This window comes from Arvicola amphibius, chromosome 5 (genome assembly GCF_903992535.2).
Source record: "Arvicola amphibius chromosome 5, mArvAmp1.2, whole genome shotgun sequence".
Taxonomy (NCBI): domain Eukaryota; kingdom Metazoa; phylum Chordata; class Mammalia; order Rodentia; family Cricetidae; genus Arvicola; species Arvicola amphibius.
In genome coordinates this window covers 113,975,010-113,992,941 of record NC_052051.1, presented here as the reverse complement: position 1 = coordinate 113,992,941, position 17,932 = coordinate 113,975,010, and the positions used below count along the sequence as shown (strand labels likewise).

The following is a 17,932-nucleotide window of genomic DNA, read 5'->3' as shown; positions in this document are numbered from 1 at the left end:
AAAGGTCAAGTAACATATAAAGGGAAACCTATCAGAATTACACCTGATTTCTCAATGGAAACCATGAAAGCCAGAAGAGCTTGGATAGATGTGCTACAGACACTAAGGGAACATGGATGCAAGCCTAGACTACTATACCCAGCAAAGCTTGCATTCACCATTGATGGAGAAAACAAGATATTCCAGGACAAAAACAGATCTAAACAATACATAGCCACAAATCCAGCCTTACAGAAAGTAATAGAAGGAAAATCACAAACCAAGGAGTCCAACAACGCCCACAATAACTCAGGCATCTAGCGACCCTTCACCAGCACAACTAGAAGAAGGGAAACACACAAACTCTACTACAAAAAATGACCGAAGTTAACAACCACTGGTCATTAATATCACTTAATATCAATGGACTCAATTCACCTATAAAAAGGCACAGGCTAAGAGACTGGATACGAAAACAGGATCCAACATTTTGTTGTTTACAAGAAACACACCTCAACCACAAAGACAGACACCTACTCAGAGTAAAGGGTTGGGAAAAGGTTTATCAAGCAAATGGCCCTAAGAAACAAGCGGGTGTGGCCATACTAATTTCCAACAAAGTTGACTTCAAACTAAAATCAATCAGAAGAGATGGAAAGGGACACTTTATCCTCATAACAGGAAAAATCCATCAGAATGAAGTCTCAATCCTGAATATCTATGCCCCTAATATAAAAGCTCCCACTTATGTAAAAGAAACACTTCTAGAACTCAAGGCAGCCATCAAACCACACACACTAATAGTTGGAGACTTCAACACTCATCTCTCACCAATGGACAGGTCAATCAGACAGAAACCTAACAGAGAATTGAAAGACTTAATGGACGCAATGAACCAAATGGACTTAACAGACATCTATAGAACATTCCACCCAAATAGGAAAGAATATACCTTCTTCTCTGCGGCTCATGGAACCTTTTCGAAAATTGACCATATACTTGGTAACAAAGCAAACTTCCACAGTTACAAAAAAATATTAGTAACCACCTGTGTCTTATCGGATCACCATGGATTAAAATTAGAATTCAACAACAATGCTACCCCCCAGAAAGCCCACAAACTCATGGAAACTGAACAGTCAACTACTGATCCACACCTGGGTCAAGGAAGAAATAAAGAAAGAAATTAAAGTCTTTCTTGAATTTAATGAAAACAAAGACATAACATACTCAAACCTATGGGACACAATGAAAGCAGTGCTAAGAGGAAAGTTCATAGCACTAAGTGCCCACTTAAAGAAAACGGAGAAATCACTCATTGGTGACTTAACAGCACACCTGAAAGCTCTGGAAAAAAAAGAAGCAGACTCACCTAGGAGAAGTAGAAGACTGGAAATAATCAAACTGAGGGCAGAAATCAACAAAATAGAAACACAGAAAACAATCCAAAGAATCAATGAAACAAAAAGCTGGTTCTTGGAGAAAATCAACAAGATTGACAAACCCTTAGCCAAACTAATCAAACGGCAGAGAGAGAACTGTCAATTTAATAAGATCAGAAATGAAAAGGGGAACATAACCACAGACACAGAGGAAATTCAGAGAATCATTAGATCTTACTACAAAAGCCTGTATGCCACAAAATTGGAAAATGTAAAAGAAATGGACAGTTTTTTAGATAAATACCATATACCAAAGTTAAACCAGGACCAGGTAAATGCTCTAAATCGTCCTCTTAGTCGCGAAGAATTAGAAACTGTTATCAGAAACCTCCCTACCAAAAAGAGCCCAGGACCAGATGGTTTCAATGCAGAATTCTACCAGAACTTCCAAGAAGACCTAATTCCTATACTCCTTAAGGTATTTCATAATATAGAAACACAAGAGTCACTGCCAAATTCCTTCTATGAAGCTACAGTTACCCTGATACCTAAACCACACAAAGACTCAACCAAGAAAGAGAATTACAGGCCAATCTCACTCATGAACATTGACGCAAAAATTCTCAATAAAATACTGGCAAACCGAATCCAAGAACACATTAGAAAAATTATCCATTACGATCGAGTAGGCTTCATCCCAGAGATGCAGGGCTGGTTCAACATACGAAAATCTATCAATGTAATCCATCATATAAATAAACTGAAGGAAAAAACCATATGGTCATCTCATTAGATGCTGAAAAAGCATTTGACAAAATTCAGCACCCTTTTATGATAAAGGTCTTGGAGAGATTAGGGATACAAGGGTCATTCCTAAATATAATAAAAGCTATTTACAGCAAGCCGACAGCTAACATCAAGTTAAACGGAGAGAAACTCAAGGCTATCCCACTAAATTCAGGAACACGACAAGGCTGTCCACTCTCTCCTTATCTCTTCAATATAGTGCTTGAAGTTCTAGCAATAGCAATAAGACAACATAAGGGAATCAAGGGGATTCAATTTGGAAAGGAAGAAGTTAAACTTTCATTATTTGCAGATGATATGATAGTATACATAAGCGACCCCAAAAACTCCACCAAAGAACTCCTACAGCTGATAAACTCCTTCAGTAACGTGGCAGGTTACAAGATCAACTCCAAGAAATCAGTCGCCCTCCTATACACAAAGGATAAGGAAGCAGAGAGGGAAATCAGAGAAGTATCTGACAGGACACAGGTGGTTACTAATTTTTTTTGTAACTATGGAAGTTTACTTTGTTACTGAGTATGTGGTCAATTTTTGAAAAGGTTCCATGAGCTGCAGAGAAGAGGTATATTCTTTTTTATTTGGGTGGAATGTTCTATAGATGTCTGTTAAGTCCATTTGGTTCATTGCCTCCATTAAGTCTTTCAATTCTCTGTTAGGTTTCTATCTGATTGACCTGTCCATTGGTGAGAGAGGAGTGTTGAAGTCTCCTACTATTAATGTGTGTGGTTTGATGGCTGCTTGAGTTCTAGTAATGTTTCTTTTACATAAGTGGGTGCTTTTAAATTAGGGGCATAGATATTCAGGATTGAGACTTCATTCTGATGGATTTTTCCTGTTATGAGTATAAAATGATCCTTTCTATCTCTTATTCCGGCACAGCCCGCGGCCCCAGCCCATCTAGCCCGACTCCACCGCCGGTTGCTGCCCCAGCCGAGCAGGCGCCTCGCGCCAAGGCCCCCCCAGAGGGTCCCCCGAGAGCCAGCGGAGGAGCAGCTCACCTGAGAGACTGAGTCCTGGCTCGCCCGTGTGCATAGTGGACAGGCCAAAATCTCAACAAATTCGAACCTCTAGTACAATAAGGCGAACCTCTTCTTTGGATGCGATAACAGGACCTTACCTCACAGGACAGTGGCCACGGGACCCTCATGTTCACTACCCTTCATGCATGAAAGATAAAGCTACTCAGACACCTAGTTGTTGGGCAGAGGAGGGAGCAGAAAAACGATCCCATCAGCGCTCTGCATCATGGGGAAGTGCTGATCAACTGAAGGAGCAGATTGCCAAACTGAGGCAGCAGCTACAATGCAGCAAGCAAAGTAGTCGTCACAGTAAAGAGAAAGATCGGCAGTCACCTCTCCATGGCAACCACATAACAATCAGTCATACTCAGGCTATTGGATCAAGGTCAGTACCTATGCCTTTGTCAAACATATCCGTGCCAAAATCATCTGCTTCACGTGTGCCCTGCAATGTAGAAGGAATAAGTCCTGAACTGGAAAAGGTATTCATCAAAGAAAACAATGGAAAGGAGGAAGTGTCCAAGCCTTTGGATATACCAGATGGTCGAAGAGCTCCACTCCCTGCTCACTACCGGAGCAGTAGTACTAGCAGCATCAATACTCAGACTCCTTCTGTCCAAGAGCGCAGCAGTAGCTGTAGCAGCCACTCCCCCTGTGTGTCTCCATTTTGTCCTCCGGAATCCCAGGATGGAAACCCTTGTTCAACAGAAGATTTGCTCTATGATCGTGATAAAGACAGTGGGAGTAGCTCACCATTACCCAAGTATGCTTCATCTCACAAACCAAACAACAGCTACATGTTCAAACGGGAGCCCCCAGAGGGATGTGAGCGAGTGAAGGTCTTTGAGGAAATGGCGTCTCGTCAGCCTATCGGCCCCTCTATTTTCATGTCCTGACAAAAACAAGGTTAATTTCATCCCAACCGGATCAGCTTTCTGTCCTGTAAAACTTCTCGGCCCTCTCCTACCTGCCTCAGACCTGATGCTGAAGAACTCTCCTAACTCTGGCCAGAGCTCAGCTCTGGCAACACTAACCGTAGAGCAGCTCTCTTCCCGGGTTTCAGCACCAGTTGTGGCAAACCCCCCTGGCCAGCAGGGAAGAATGACCACCGAGTCGAGGATTCTTCTCAAATCACGCTTTATTGGAGCCTCTTGGTTGAAGGGAGAGCAGAAAGCGAAGGGCGTAGAGCACTAAACGGCAGCCGCTTATATAGGGAGAGCGGACACAGGTCGTGCCTGGATTGCATCCATGTTCCCTTAGTGTCTGTAGCACATCTATCCAAGACCTTCTGGCTTTCATGGTTTCCAATGAGAAGTCAGGTGTAATTCTGATAGGTTTCCCTTTATATGTTACTTGACCTTTTTCCTTTGCAGCTCTTAATATCTGTTCTTTATTCTGTATGTTTTGGGTTTTGATTATTATATGGTGAGGGGATACTTTTTTTTGATCCAGTCTATTTGGTGTTCTGTAAGCTTTCTTGTACCTTCATAGGAATATCCTTCTTTAGGTTGGGGAAATTTTCTTCTATAATTTTGTTGAACATATTTTCTGGGCCTTTGAGTTGTAATTCTTCTCCTTCTTCTACCCCAATTATTCTTAGGTTTGGTCTTTTCATGGTGTCCCATATTTCCTGAATGTTTTGTGTTAAGAATTTGTTGGATTTTATTTGTTCTTTAATCTGTGAGTTTATTTCCTCTATAGTATCTTCAGAGTCCGAGATTCTTTCTTCCATCTCTTGTACTCGGTTGGAAATACTTGTCTCTGAAGTTTCTGTTTGTTTACTCAGAATTTCCATTTCCAGTCTTCCCTCGGATTGTGTTTTCTTCATTACCTCCATTTCATTTTTCAGGTCTTGTACTGTTTCCCTTACCTGTTTGATTGCTTTTTCTTGTTTTTCTTGTTTTTCTTGGGTATCTTTGAGAGATTTATTTATTTCATCTACCTTTTTGTTTGTCATCTCCATTTCTTTATGGCAGTTTTTTACCTCCTGTTTAAGGCCCTCTATTATTTTCATAAAGTACTGTTTAAGGTCGGTTTCTCCTATATCTTCTGGAGTAGGCTGTTCAATTCTTGTTGTTTCGGAATGCCTGGATTCTTGTGATGTCATGTTGCCTTTCGGGTTGTTGGAGTAGTTCTTGCATTGGCGCCTGCCCATCTCTTTCTTCAAATGGAGCTAGGAGAGACTTGGTGTCTTGGTCCAATCTTTGCTGTGACTGAATCTGGGTGGCTCTCCTCAGTGTCGGAGCAGGAGCTATTCCTTGCAGCACAATCTTAAGGATCCAGCACTCCCTTGCCGGAATCCTCAGACCTGCCTGGAGGGCAGCCCATCTCACCTCTGGGTGGGTGGCCTTGGTACAGGAACAGGACACTTGAATATACTAGGGTAGGCTTGGGAGAGGTAGGGACGTGTGTATCAAAGACACCCCTGCACCAGGCGCTGGGGGAGGGGGGATGTGCTCTCTTCCAGGACAGGTCGCCCCAGGATAGCACACACTCACCCATCCAGATGGAACTCCACAGCACTGAGTCAGGGATTCCTGATAGCCAAGGGACACCACAGGGACAAAAGGGCAAAGGTGGGGGCAGGGTGGGATGGAGTATCACACAGCGAACCTTGCAGCACAATCTGAAGGAGGCGGAACTCCCTTGCCAGAATCCTCAGACCTGCCTGGAGGGCAGCCTCTCACCTCTTTCCCTCCACTGGTTCTTCTGTTTCAGGCTAATGGCTTCTTGCTGGGCAGGTATCTCAGACAAAGGCCCAGCTTGCCAGCAGCAAGCTGAGTGAGATAAAGGAACTCTCCCCTCACCAATGACTCCCAGCCTGGATATCGAGACTTTAAGCAGAGATTAATGGCCTTTTCTAGTAGTATCCTGGAAGACAATAGTACTGAGAGCAATGTGGACTATGGAAGACCAGCACAAGAGGTGTCAAAGGGAACAATATTAGCAACTGAGCCAGGGGACAGTCCTATGAAATTTTGGCAGAGTCTGGCTTCCTACTCCCCATGTCCTAAGAACTTGTCAGAGGCTATAAATTTAAAATTAATGAATTAATTTCTTCACAGGGGGAAATGAAGATTGCCTAGTGTTAAATATGTGGGTTGATTCTTATTGATAACACACAGATTTACAATGAAAATGAACAAGTAGGACAGAAATAAATACAAAATGTTCAGTTTCGAAAGGGAACTATCACTAAGAAGCTTATTGTTATCATCAGAGCATGTGCCAGAAGAAAGTCTGTAATTATTAAGGGGATTAGAACAGCTAAGGAGAAGCCTCATGTGTGGTAATATTTTGTTTGTACTCTAACAAATAAAACTTGCCTGAAGAGCAGAGGGAGGAGCTAGTCATTAGTTAACCACAGAGGCCAGACAGTGGTGGCACACATCTTTGACCCCAGTTCTTGGGAGGCACATGCCTATAAGCCCAGCACTAGGGAGGTAGAGATAGGAATATAAGAAGGATGGAAACAGGATGTCTTGCTCGTTTGGTCTGAGGAGTCATAGAGACAAGAGCTCAACTCTTTGGGTCTGAGATTTCATAGAAGTAAGAACTCTAGTGGCTGGCTGCTCTGCTTCTCTAATCATCCAGCTTTCACTCTAATATCTGATTCCAGGATTTTATTATTAAGACCAATTAGAATTCACACAATACTCATATCCTGCACTAAAACATAAAGAGAAGGATATCCTCAAGGCAAGACACCACCCAGCTAGGCTTCTATCTTGTGCAAGAAGACTAAGGAGTTTTCTGCTCAAGAAATAAAATGACTAGAAAAGTCACTGCTAATGCAATTCAAGTAATGAGGGTCATTACAAGATGACAGGCAAATTTGTCAGTTTAATACATAAGATACTGGTGTTTAACACAGGACTAATGTGAGAGTAATGGCATCAAATATTCTTTTTTTTGACAATTTCAGAAAGCACTGTCTTAATTGGGGTTTCTATCACTGTGAAGAGACATCATGACCATGGCAACTCTTATAAAGGAAGACATTTAATTAGGTAACTTACAGTTCAGAGGTTCAGTCCATTATCATCATGGTGTAGCATGGTGGCATGCAGACAGATATGGTGCTGAAGAAGGAGCAGAGAATTCTACATCTTTGATCTGCAGACAACAGGAAGTGATCTGAGAAATTGGTCATGGCTTGAGCATATATGAGGCCTCAAAGCCTGCATTCACAGTGACACACTTCCTCCTACAAGACTATACCTACTCCAACAAAGCCACACCTCCCAATAGTTTCACTCCCAGTGAGCTTATGGGGGCCAATTACATTCAAACCACATTCTACTCCCTGGCCAGCATAAACTTATAGCCATATAATAATGCAAAATGCATTTAGTCCAGATTCAACATCACCATAGTCTATCACAGTCTCAACAATGTTTTAAAGTCCAAAGTTCAAAGTCTCTTCTGAAATTTATGTAATCTCTTAACTGTAATTCCCCATAAAGTCAAAATTTAAAATAAAAAAAAGGTCGCATGCTTCCAACATAAAATGGCACAGGATTTACATTGCCACTCCAAAATGGATGGAAAGGAGGATAGCAAGGAAATACTGGACCAAAGCAAGACCAAAACCAGCCTGGAAAACTCCAAACTGTGCATCTCCATGTCTGTTGCAAGGAGATGCTGCTTGTTTGATCTGGCCACCTGGCTAGCTTAGCCCCAAAATAACCACACAGAAACTATATTAATTAAATCACGGCTTGGCCCATTAGCTCTAGCTTCTTATTGGCTAATTCTTACATCTTATTTAACTCATTTCTATTAGTCTGTGTATTGCCACATGGCAGTGGCTTACCGGGTAAGTTTCGGCAGCATGTCTTACTCTGGTGGCAAATCCATGGCATCTCCCGACTCTGCTTTCTTCCTCCCAGAATTCAGTTCTATCTTCTACACCTACCTAAGTTCTGCCCTATCAGGCTAAGGCAGTTTCTTTATTCGTAAACCAATACAAGCAACACACAGAGGGGACTCCCACATCACATGTCTGATGTCAAAACACTCTTCACATCTCCAATTCATTTAGTTTTGTTGACAACATACTTCCTTCTCTTGGGCTGGTTCTACTCCTTGTTAGCAGCTTTCTTGGCAGGTATCCCATGACCCTGGCATCTCTAACATCTTTGGATCTCTGAGAAAATCCAGGCTTCTCCTTCAAAGTTTCAAAGAGTGGCCTCTCTGGGTCTCAATTCAAGGACACCCCTGATACATGCCTGGCTTCAGCAGCTTTCCTTAGTCACAGAGGGAGGTTCCATAATCCCTTGTCCTTGACTCTACAGCTAGAAGCACATGGCCAAAGCTGCAAATTTCTGCTACTTGTTGGGACTAGAACATGGCCTCCTTGTTCAATTACATATTTGTCAGCTTTCTGTTTTCCATGGTTTCCTTCACTGCCTAAGCTTAATTGTCCTGAAACTGGATCTGCAGAGCAGGATAGTCTTGAACTCAGAGATCTTTCAATCACATCTTCACCATCATCACCAGCGCTCTCTCTCTCTCTCTCTCTCTCTCTCTCTCTCTCTCTGCTCTCTCTGTCTGTCTCTCTGTCTCTCTGTCTCTCTCTCTCTCTCTCTCTCTCTCTCTCTCTCTCTCTCTCTCTCTCTCTCTCTCTCTCTCTCTCATTTGTGTGTGATGCTTACCTTCACTGTCTAAGCTTGGCTATTCTAGAACTTGATCTGTGGAGCAGGCTGGATTTATACTCAGAGATCCTCAAGTCTCAGCCTCCCCAGTGATGGGATTAAAGGTATGTACCACCACACCTGTACCTAAGCTTTTCTTTAATTCCTTTTCACAACTTGGAAATTTAGCTGGGTGGGATCTTGCCCTGAGGTATATTAGTTTTTTTTAATGAGTTGCATAAACACAATACCCCAAGCAAGAGTAGAAACATATACACAGTATAACAAAATTAACTTTAAATGTATATTAATCAACCAGAGTCCATAGCCAATGTAAAGTATTTTGAGATTAATATTTTTGTTTAAAAGTATATTCAATAATCTAGCCTCTTATACTACCATTTCTATATGCTATGCCCCTTTTTACATTGGAAAGTAATCTTTGAATTTAACTCTGTTATTTAGCTTTTTACTGACTATGTCCAATAACAATTTGTAATTAACCCTTCTTAAATAATGAGAGACATCCATAACCAATCTTTTGGGAATGTGGATTTCGCTCTCTAGACTGTTTCCTGTTGTTTGTCTGTGCTGTTATCTTTGGGGGATGTTGGAACCTGGTTCAACAAAGTCAGCTAGGGTACCTGGAAGGGGGGTGAGGTTGACAAGATGGCAGATTGCAAGAAACTGAGACAGAAAACACAGGAAGGATTCAGAAGGTCTGTTGTAAATACCAACCAGCCCTGTTTACCTCAGAACTTGCTTTTATGCCGATTACAGGCAGAAGGCAGAACAAAGAACAGTAGAGTCAGGTAACCACCTCCCTGCACTGTCCTTGGGAGAAAGTGCAAGCAGGTTTGTTATCTATCATGTGAGTCTTCTAGAAGCATCCCCAGATTCCTGCCCGCATGACTTCCCTCAATGAAGGCACAAACCATTAGGCCCTAAGACTGGGTAACAGAGAGACAGTCCCAGGAAGGAAGAAACCAGAACCATGAAAAGGAACCCCTGTGGTTGGAAGTAACTCCCATGAAGGCATGGGCTTCTGGCTTTAAGAACCAGTAGCAAAAGCAGTTTACTATGAGTTACATGAGGGAATAAATAGCCAAGATAATAGTGAGAAGAACAGATCAGAAATGTGAAAAACCTAGTTAATCAGGTTTACTCTACCATCAAATGAAATTGGTACTTCAGAAAAAGAGAAGTCAAATTCCTCCATTATTTGACAAACAAATTAACAAAATGCAAAGACTAATAAGAGGAATTAATAAAAATGAATGTAGCTGTGGAGGGGTGGTGTGCACCTTTAATCCCAGCATTTGGGAGGCAGAGACAGAAGGATCTCTGTAAATTCCAGAGCAGTCTGGTCTAAAAAGTGAGTTCCAGGACAGCCAGGACTGTTACACATAGGAAACTATGTCTCAAAAAAACAAAAAGCACCAAAAAAATTGAAAGTAAGAAAATGAATGTAAAGGATGAGAACAATACTGAAGGAAGATGGAATAGAATGTGTTGCTTGGTACGACAAAAGTTATTTAGGCTCAAGAAGGAACCTAAAGTTTATTTTCCATTGGCCACAGCAGTGGTCACTGAGTCCTCCCTAGAGAGGGCAGACCCCTCAGAGGTACTTGGGCTCTTACACAAAATAAAGACATTGACTCAGACAGGATGAAAGGTAAACAGCTAACTAACAACTTGGCAGTCCATTCAGCAAGGACTTGGAGGTGGCTTAAAAAGGCCCAGTCCAGTGCTTTAAGAATACCAAGATCTCTCCAACAGTAACTGCCACTTAAGCCTATACTACATAACCTGCAACATTCATGTGACCACTGAAATAGAATCCAGACCATTTACAAGCACATAGTAACAGTAAATAGACAAGATTTTGTACAAAGAGGAGATAAGAATGCATCTTATATAACCTGCTTATGGGAAAAGAGAGCTAATACAGTAATATTAACTGTAAAAGAAATGAAGATTGTCAAAGAGATTCTGGAAAATCACATGTTTGAACATCTGAAACTTTAGACATAGCCAGAGAGGAAACCTACCTTTTATTAAATTCATTAGCAGCTGCATCGAGGCAGGCTTTCCCTATACTTGATCTAACTCAATTCAAGGCAGAAAGCAATTGGTAATTAAAATTCAAGGTGTCAGCCCACCAGGAAGAAATTCTATGATGGAGAATCTCATTCTAGGTGAGGCCACAAAACTACAGACCCTGGAATGTTTTTTTGCTTCTGCAGTCCATTTTACACATCTGGCTACTGCAATATTTCTCTGGGACCTAGCATGGTGTGAGTAGGTGTGGGGAAATCTCCACTGCCTGTATCATAGCATGTTTATCTCATGAATACATCCTGATATACTGTGGATTGTCTAGAAAGTGACTCCTTCTTAAACTGTATTGTCTAATTGATATCAATAACGTTGGCTTATACAGAGTTTTGATTAATAAAAAATAAATACAAAGATATGCTACACAGTCAAGGCCTATGAAAATAGTTGAATTTTCTCCAACTGCCCAAACCGTTGTTCACTATCAGCTGATATAAAACTTCAAAGTAGCTTTAGATTAGACCAGGCACCTTGCTAATGGTTTTTAAGATAAACTATTCCCAAAAAAAACAGCCCAGTTCACACGTACATATAACAACCTGTCTGATCTGTTGAGCTAAGGTTAAAAGTGCAAGACAACCCTGATTGCTATGCCAGCTTCTTTTCCTAGGGTCTGGCTGATAACCTAGGACTATAATTAATTACAACTTTTGTTCAGAAACACCACAGGAAAATATTTTCTAACTGGTCAGGGCTACAGAAAATAATCTGACTTCATAGTTCAGAGAAAGAGTTACAAGTTTCCTTTTTTATAGTCTAAAGTTACACGTAGGGCAGGAAAATGCATTTTAAGATTTAAAACACTTTTAGTGTTGTTATTCCTTGGGAAGTGCTGATTGCACTAAAATGAAAAGATTTATGGTAATCAGGCAAGAACCAAAGAATTTATAACACATCTCTCTTTCTCTGTAAATACTCCAAATCCAACAAAGTCTGGCATTTTATGATTGACAACCACAGAAAGTTAGGTTAAAGTATTTATACAATCAGGAGTGTAGGATATAGTATACAACTTCCTTACTTCTCTTAGACTCCTTCTTTCTTTGAGGCTGCAAGATACAGCCCACCAATTAGGGAGCTGAGAAAAACACTTCTTCCTTGCTCTGTGACAAGTTATTTAGATTTATTTTACGTGAATTGTCAGAATGATTCTGCTTTTTATCATTTACTTAAGAAATGGAATGTGCTTTCAAATGTAATGCTTGAAAATTTTTGTAGGGTATTTAAGCCATGAAGAACAGAGAAAGATGGAACATCATGAGAGGAACATCAGGAGAACAGCACAATAGAATAAAGAAGGAATCCATCAGGAACCTGTATGAGTGTCTTTCTTTCCCCAAACCTCTCTTAGTGCTCTGAGTACATGGATTTTTTCATACTCTGAATGGTCTAGAGATTGGCCCTTTCCAATCTACAGTAGTTCGTCACTGAAGAAAGTCCGGACAGGAATTCAAACAGGGTGGGAACCTAGAGGCAGGAGCTGATGCAAAGACCATGGAGGGGAGCTGCTTACTGGCTTGTTTCCCATGGCTTGCTCAGCCCACTCTATTATAGAACCCAGGGCCAACATCCCAGAGGTGACACCACCCATCATGGGCTGGGCAATCCCCATTGACCACTAAATGAGAAAATGCCTTACACATACAATTGATGATCTCATAACAGCAAATCCCAAAGAAGAAAAAATGCACAAATTAATATCAACAATGATGAAAACTAAATTAACAGGAGATAGCAATCACTGGTCATTGATATCCCTTAATGTAAATAGACTCAACTCACCTATAAAAAGGCACCAGCTAACAGATTGGATACGGAAACAGAACCCATCCTTCTTCTGCATATAAGAAATGCATCTCAACCTCAAAGACAGACATCGTCTCAGAGTAAAGGGTTGGGAAAAATATATCAATCAAATGGACCTCAGAAACAAGCGAGTGTAGCTATCCTAATATCTAACAAAATAGACGTTAAGCTAAAATTAGTCAAAAGAGACAAAGAAGGACATTTCATATTAGTCACAGGAAAAAAATCCATCAAGTGGAAATTTCAATACTGAACATCTATGCCCTAAATACAAGGGCATCCTCATATGTCAAAGAAACATTTCTAGAGCTTAAATCATATATTAAAACCCACACACTAATAGTGGGAGACTTCAACACTCCCCTCTCACCACTGGACAGTCAATCAGACAACAAATGAACAGAGAAATAAGAGAACTAACAGATATTATGACACAAATGGACTTAACATATCTATAGAATATTCCATCCAAACAGAAAATAATATACCTTCTTCTCAGCACTTCATAAAACCTTCTCAAAAATTGACCACACCCGGGCGGTGGTGGCGCACGCCTTTAATCCCAGCACTCGGGAGGCAGAGGCAGGCAGATCTCTGTGAGTTCGAGGCCAGCCTGGTCTACAAGAGCTAGTTCCAGGCCAGGCTCTAAAAAAGCTGCAGAGAAACCCTGTCTCGAAAAACCAAAAAAAAAAAAAATGACCACATACTCGGTAACAAAACAAATCTTAACAAATACAAAAAATTGAAATAACCCAATGTACCTTATCAGATCACCATGCTTTAAAACTAGACGTTAATAGCAATGCTAACTCCAAAAAACTCACAAACACATGGAAATTAAACAATGCTCACCTGAATCATCAATGGGTCAAGGAAGAAATAAAGGGGGAAATTACAGACTTCCTAAAATTCAATGAAAATGACCACACAACATACTCAAATTTATGGGACACAATGAAAGCAGTGTTAAGAGGCAAGTTCATAGCACTAAATGCCTACATAAAGAAGCTGGAAAAATCCCACACTAGTGAATTAACAGAACATTTGAAAACTAGAACAAAAGGAAGCAAACTGACCTAAGAGAACAAGATGGCAGGAAATAATCAAATTGAGAGCTGAAATCAACAAAATAGAAACAAAGGAAACAATACAAAGAATCAATGAGACAAAGAGTTGGTTCTTCGAGAAAATCAACAAAATAAACAAACCTTTATCCAAACAAACCAAAAGGCAGAAAGAGAATATCCAAATCAATAAAATCAGAAATGAAAAGGGGGACATAACAACAGACACGGAAAAAATACAGAGGATCATCAGTTCATATTTTGAAAACCTGTACTTCACAAAATTGGAAAACTTAAAGGAAATGGAAAACTTTCCGGATAAATATCACTTACCAAAAATTAAATCAAGACCAGATATGCAAATTAAATTGACATATAACTGCTGAAGAAATAGAAACAGTCATCAAAAGTCTCCCAACCAAAAAAAGCCCAGGACCAGATGGTTTCAGCTCAGAATTCTACAAGACGATCAAAGACGAACTAATACCAATACTCCTCAAATTATTCCACACAATAGAAACAGAGGGAACATTGCCAAACTATTTTTATGAGGCTACAATTACCCTGATACCCAAACCACAGAAAGATATTACTAAGAAAGAGAATTACAGACCAATCTCACTCATGAATATTGATGCAAAAATACTAAATAATTCAAACTCTACTACAGAGCTGCAGTACTGAAAACAGCTTGGTACTGGCATAAGAACAGACAGGAGGACCAATGGAACTGAATAGAAGACCCAGATATCAATCTACACATCTTCGAACACCTGATATTTGATAAAGAAGCAAAAACTATCAAATGGAAAAAAGAAAGCATATTTAACAAGTGGTACTGGCATAACTGGATATCAACATGTAGAAAAATGAAATTAGACCCATATCTATCACCATGCACAAAACACAAGTCCAAATGGATCAAAGACCTCAACATAAAGTCAGCCACACTGAACCTTATAGAAGAGAAGGTGGGAAATATACTTGAATGCATTGGCACAGGGAACCACTTTCTAAATATAACCCCAGCAGCATAGACACCGAGAGAAACAATTAATAAATGGGACTTCCTGAAACTGAAAAGCTTCTGTAAAACAAAGGACATGGTCAACAAGGCAAAACAATAGCCTACAGAATGGGAAAAGATCTTCACTAACCCCACATCAGACAGAGGTCTGATCTCCAAAATATACAAAGAACTCAAGAAATGGTCACCAAAAGATCACATAATCCAATAAAAAAATGGAGTACCGACTTAAACAGAGAATTCTCAACAAAGGAATCTAAAATGGCTGGAAGACACATAAGGAAATGCCCCCACATTTGCCCTTTTGTCTGCAGTGTCCTTGGACTACTAGGCATCCCTGTTTCACTGCTAAGGAGTTCCATCCAGACAGGAAAAGTTCCTGCTCCTGCACTGAGGAGATCCACCCAGAGAGTCAATCACAGCAAAGACTGGACCAAGACACCAAGACTCTCCTGGCTCCATTTGAAGGAAGAGATGGGCAGGCCCCAATGCAAGAATTCTTCCAACAACCTGAAAGGCAACATGACATCACCAGAATCCAAAGATCTCGAAACAAGAAGAATTGAACACTCTACTCCAGAAGAAATAGAATAAATGGACTTTAAACGGAACTTTATGAAAATAATAGAGGACATTAAACAGGAGGTTAAAAACTGCCATAAAGAAATGGAGATGACAAACAAAAAGGTAGATGAAATAAATAAATCTCTCAAAGATACCCAAGAAAAACAAGAAAAAGCAATCAAACAGGTAAGGGAAACAGTTCAAGACTTGAAAAAATGAAATGGAGGTAATGAAGGAAACACAAACCGAGGGAAGGCTGGAAATGGAAATTCTGAGTAAATGAACAGGAACTACAGAGACAAGTATCACCAACAGAATACAAGAAATAGAAGAAAGAATCTCAGACACTGAAGATACTAGAGAGGAAAAAACTCACTGATTAAAGAGCAAATCAAATCCAACAAATTCTTAACACGAAACATCCAGGAAATCTGGGACACCATGAAAAGACCAAACCTAAGAATAATAGGGGTAGAAGAAGGAGAAGAATTACAGCTCAAAGGCCCAGAAAATATATTCAACAAAATTATAGAAGAAAACTTTCCCAACCTAAAGAAGGATATTCCTATGAAGGTACAAGAAAGCTTACAGAACACCAAATAGACTGGATCAAAAAAAAGCATCCCCTCACCATATAATAATCAAAACATAAAACATACAGAATAAAGAACAAATATTAAGATCTGCAAGGGAAAAAGGTCAATAACATATAAAGGTAAACCTATCAGAATTACACCTGACTTCTCAGTGGAAACTATGAACACCAGAAGGTCTTGGATAGATATGCTGCAGACACTAAGAAACCATGGATGCAAGCCCAGACTACTATACACCATTGATGGAGAAAACAAGATATTCCAGGACAAAAACAGATTTAAACAATATGTTGCCACAAACCCAGCCTTACAGAAAATACTAGAAGAAAAATCACAAACCAAGGAAGTCAACAACACCCATAATAACACAAGCATCTGACAACCCTCCACCAGCACAACTCAAAGAAGAGAAACACACAAACTCTACCACCAGAAAAAATAACCGGAGTTAATAACCACTGGTCATTAATATCACTTAATATCAATGGACTCAATTCACCTATAAAAAGGCACAGGTTAAGAGAATGGATACGAAATCAGGATCCAACATTCTGCTGTTTACAAGAAACACACCTCAAACTCAAAGATAGACACTACCTCAGAGTAAAGGGTTGGGAAAAGGTTTTCCAATCAAATAGACTAAAGAAACAAGCAAGTGTGGCTATACTAATATCTAACAAAATTGATTTCAAACTAAAATCAATCAGAAGAGATGGAGAAGGACACTTTATACTCATAACAGGAACAATTCATCAGGAGGAAGTCTCTATCCTGAATATCTATGCCCCTAATATAAAAGCACCCACATATGTAAAAGAAACATTACTAGAACTCAAAGCATACATCAAACCCCACACACTAATAGTAGGAGATTTCAACACTCCGCTCTCACCAATGGACAGGTCAACCAGACAGGAACTTAACAGAGAAATAAGAGAACTATCAGATGTAATGAACCAAATGGACTCAACAGATATCTATAGAACATTCCACCAAACAGAAAAGAATATACCTTCTTCTCAGCATCTCATGGAAACTTCTCAAAAATTGATCACATAGTTGGCAACAAAGCAAACATCCATAAATACAAAGAAATTGTAGTAACAAACGTTTCTTTTGGTGACCAGAGAACTTAGACAACAATGAGGACACTAAGAGAGACTTGCATAGATATAATCTACATGGCCTTCAGTTCTGAGGCAGGCAGGTCTCTGAGTTTGAGGCCTGGTCTACACAGCAAGTTCCAGGACAGCTAGGGCTACAGAGAAAACCACGTCACAGGTATTAAAAAAAAGCTTTGATATTCTGAGCAGGGTAATGTGCACTGGTACTTGGGATGCTGAAGCAGGAAGACCAATGAAGGTGCAGCTCTGTTGGTAAACTGCTTACTAGTGTACACGAGGCTGGCTCCATCCCCAGCACCCCATAGACCACCAGGTATGGGGGTGAACACTTGTGAGACAGATGAAAGATCAGAAATTCAAGGTCACCATTCACTGCACAGCTGTAGTCCTGGGCTGTCAATAGAACTGTGCTCAAGGCAGAGTTCTGAGTTTGATCCTTAGCAACAGGGACACTAACAACACACCTTTATGTGCTGGCAGATGCACTTCCAATGGCTTGAAGCCCTAGGTCCAATCACCAGTGACAACAAAATCAGGCAGGTGTGGTGTAGATGGAGCGGCGGGGCTGTGTCCTGCCACCCGGCTAGCTTTACCCAAAATAATTACACAGAAATTGTATTCTTTTAAACACTGCCTGGCCCATTATCTGTAGCCTCTTATTAGCTAGTTCTCACATCTTCCTTTAACCCATATTTAGTAATCTGTGTAGCACCACAAGGTGGTCGCTTACCAAGAGAGATCTTAACCTGCGTCTGTCTTGGAGAGGAGAAGCACGGCCACTGCTTATGGTGACTGCCTGAAGCGTCT

General features: G+C 40.4%; 1 protein-coding gene across 1 annotated transcript; it reads left to right on the top strand.

Annotated features, from left to right (window-relative positions):
- The first annotated feature begins 3,019 nt into the window (after nt 1–3,019).
- LOC119815325 (glucocorticoid-induced transcript 1 protein-like) lies at nt 3,020–17,566 on the top strand. The gene is given in 4 exon segments (XM_042055162.1): nt 3,020–3,125; nt 3,128–4,058; nt 4,060–4,277; nt 17,394–17,566. Coding segments are annotated over 4 exon segments (1,428 nt in total).
- The last annotated feature ends 366 nt before the right edge of the window (nt 17,567–17,932 follow it).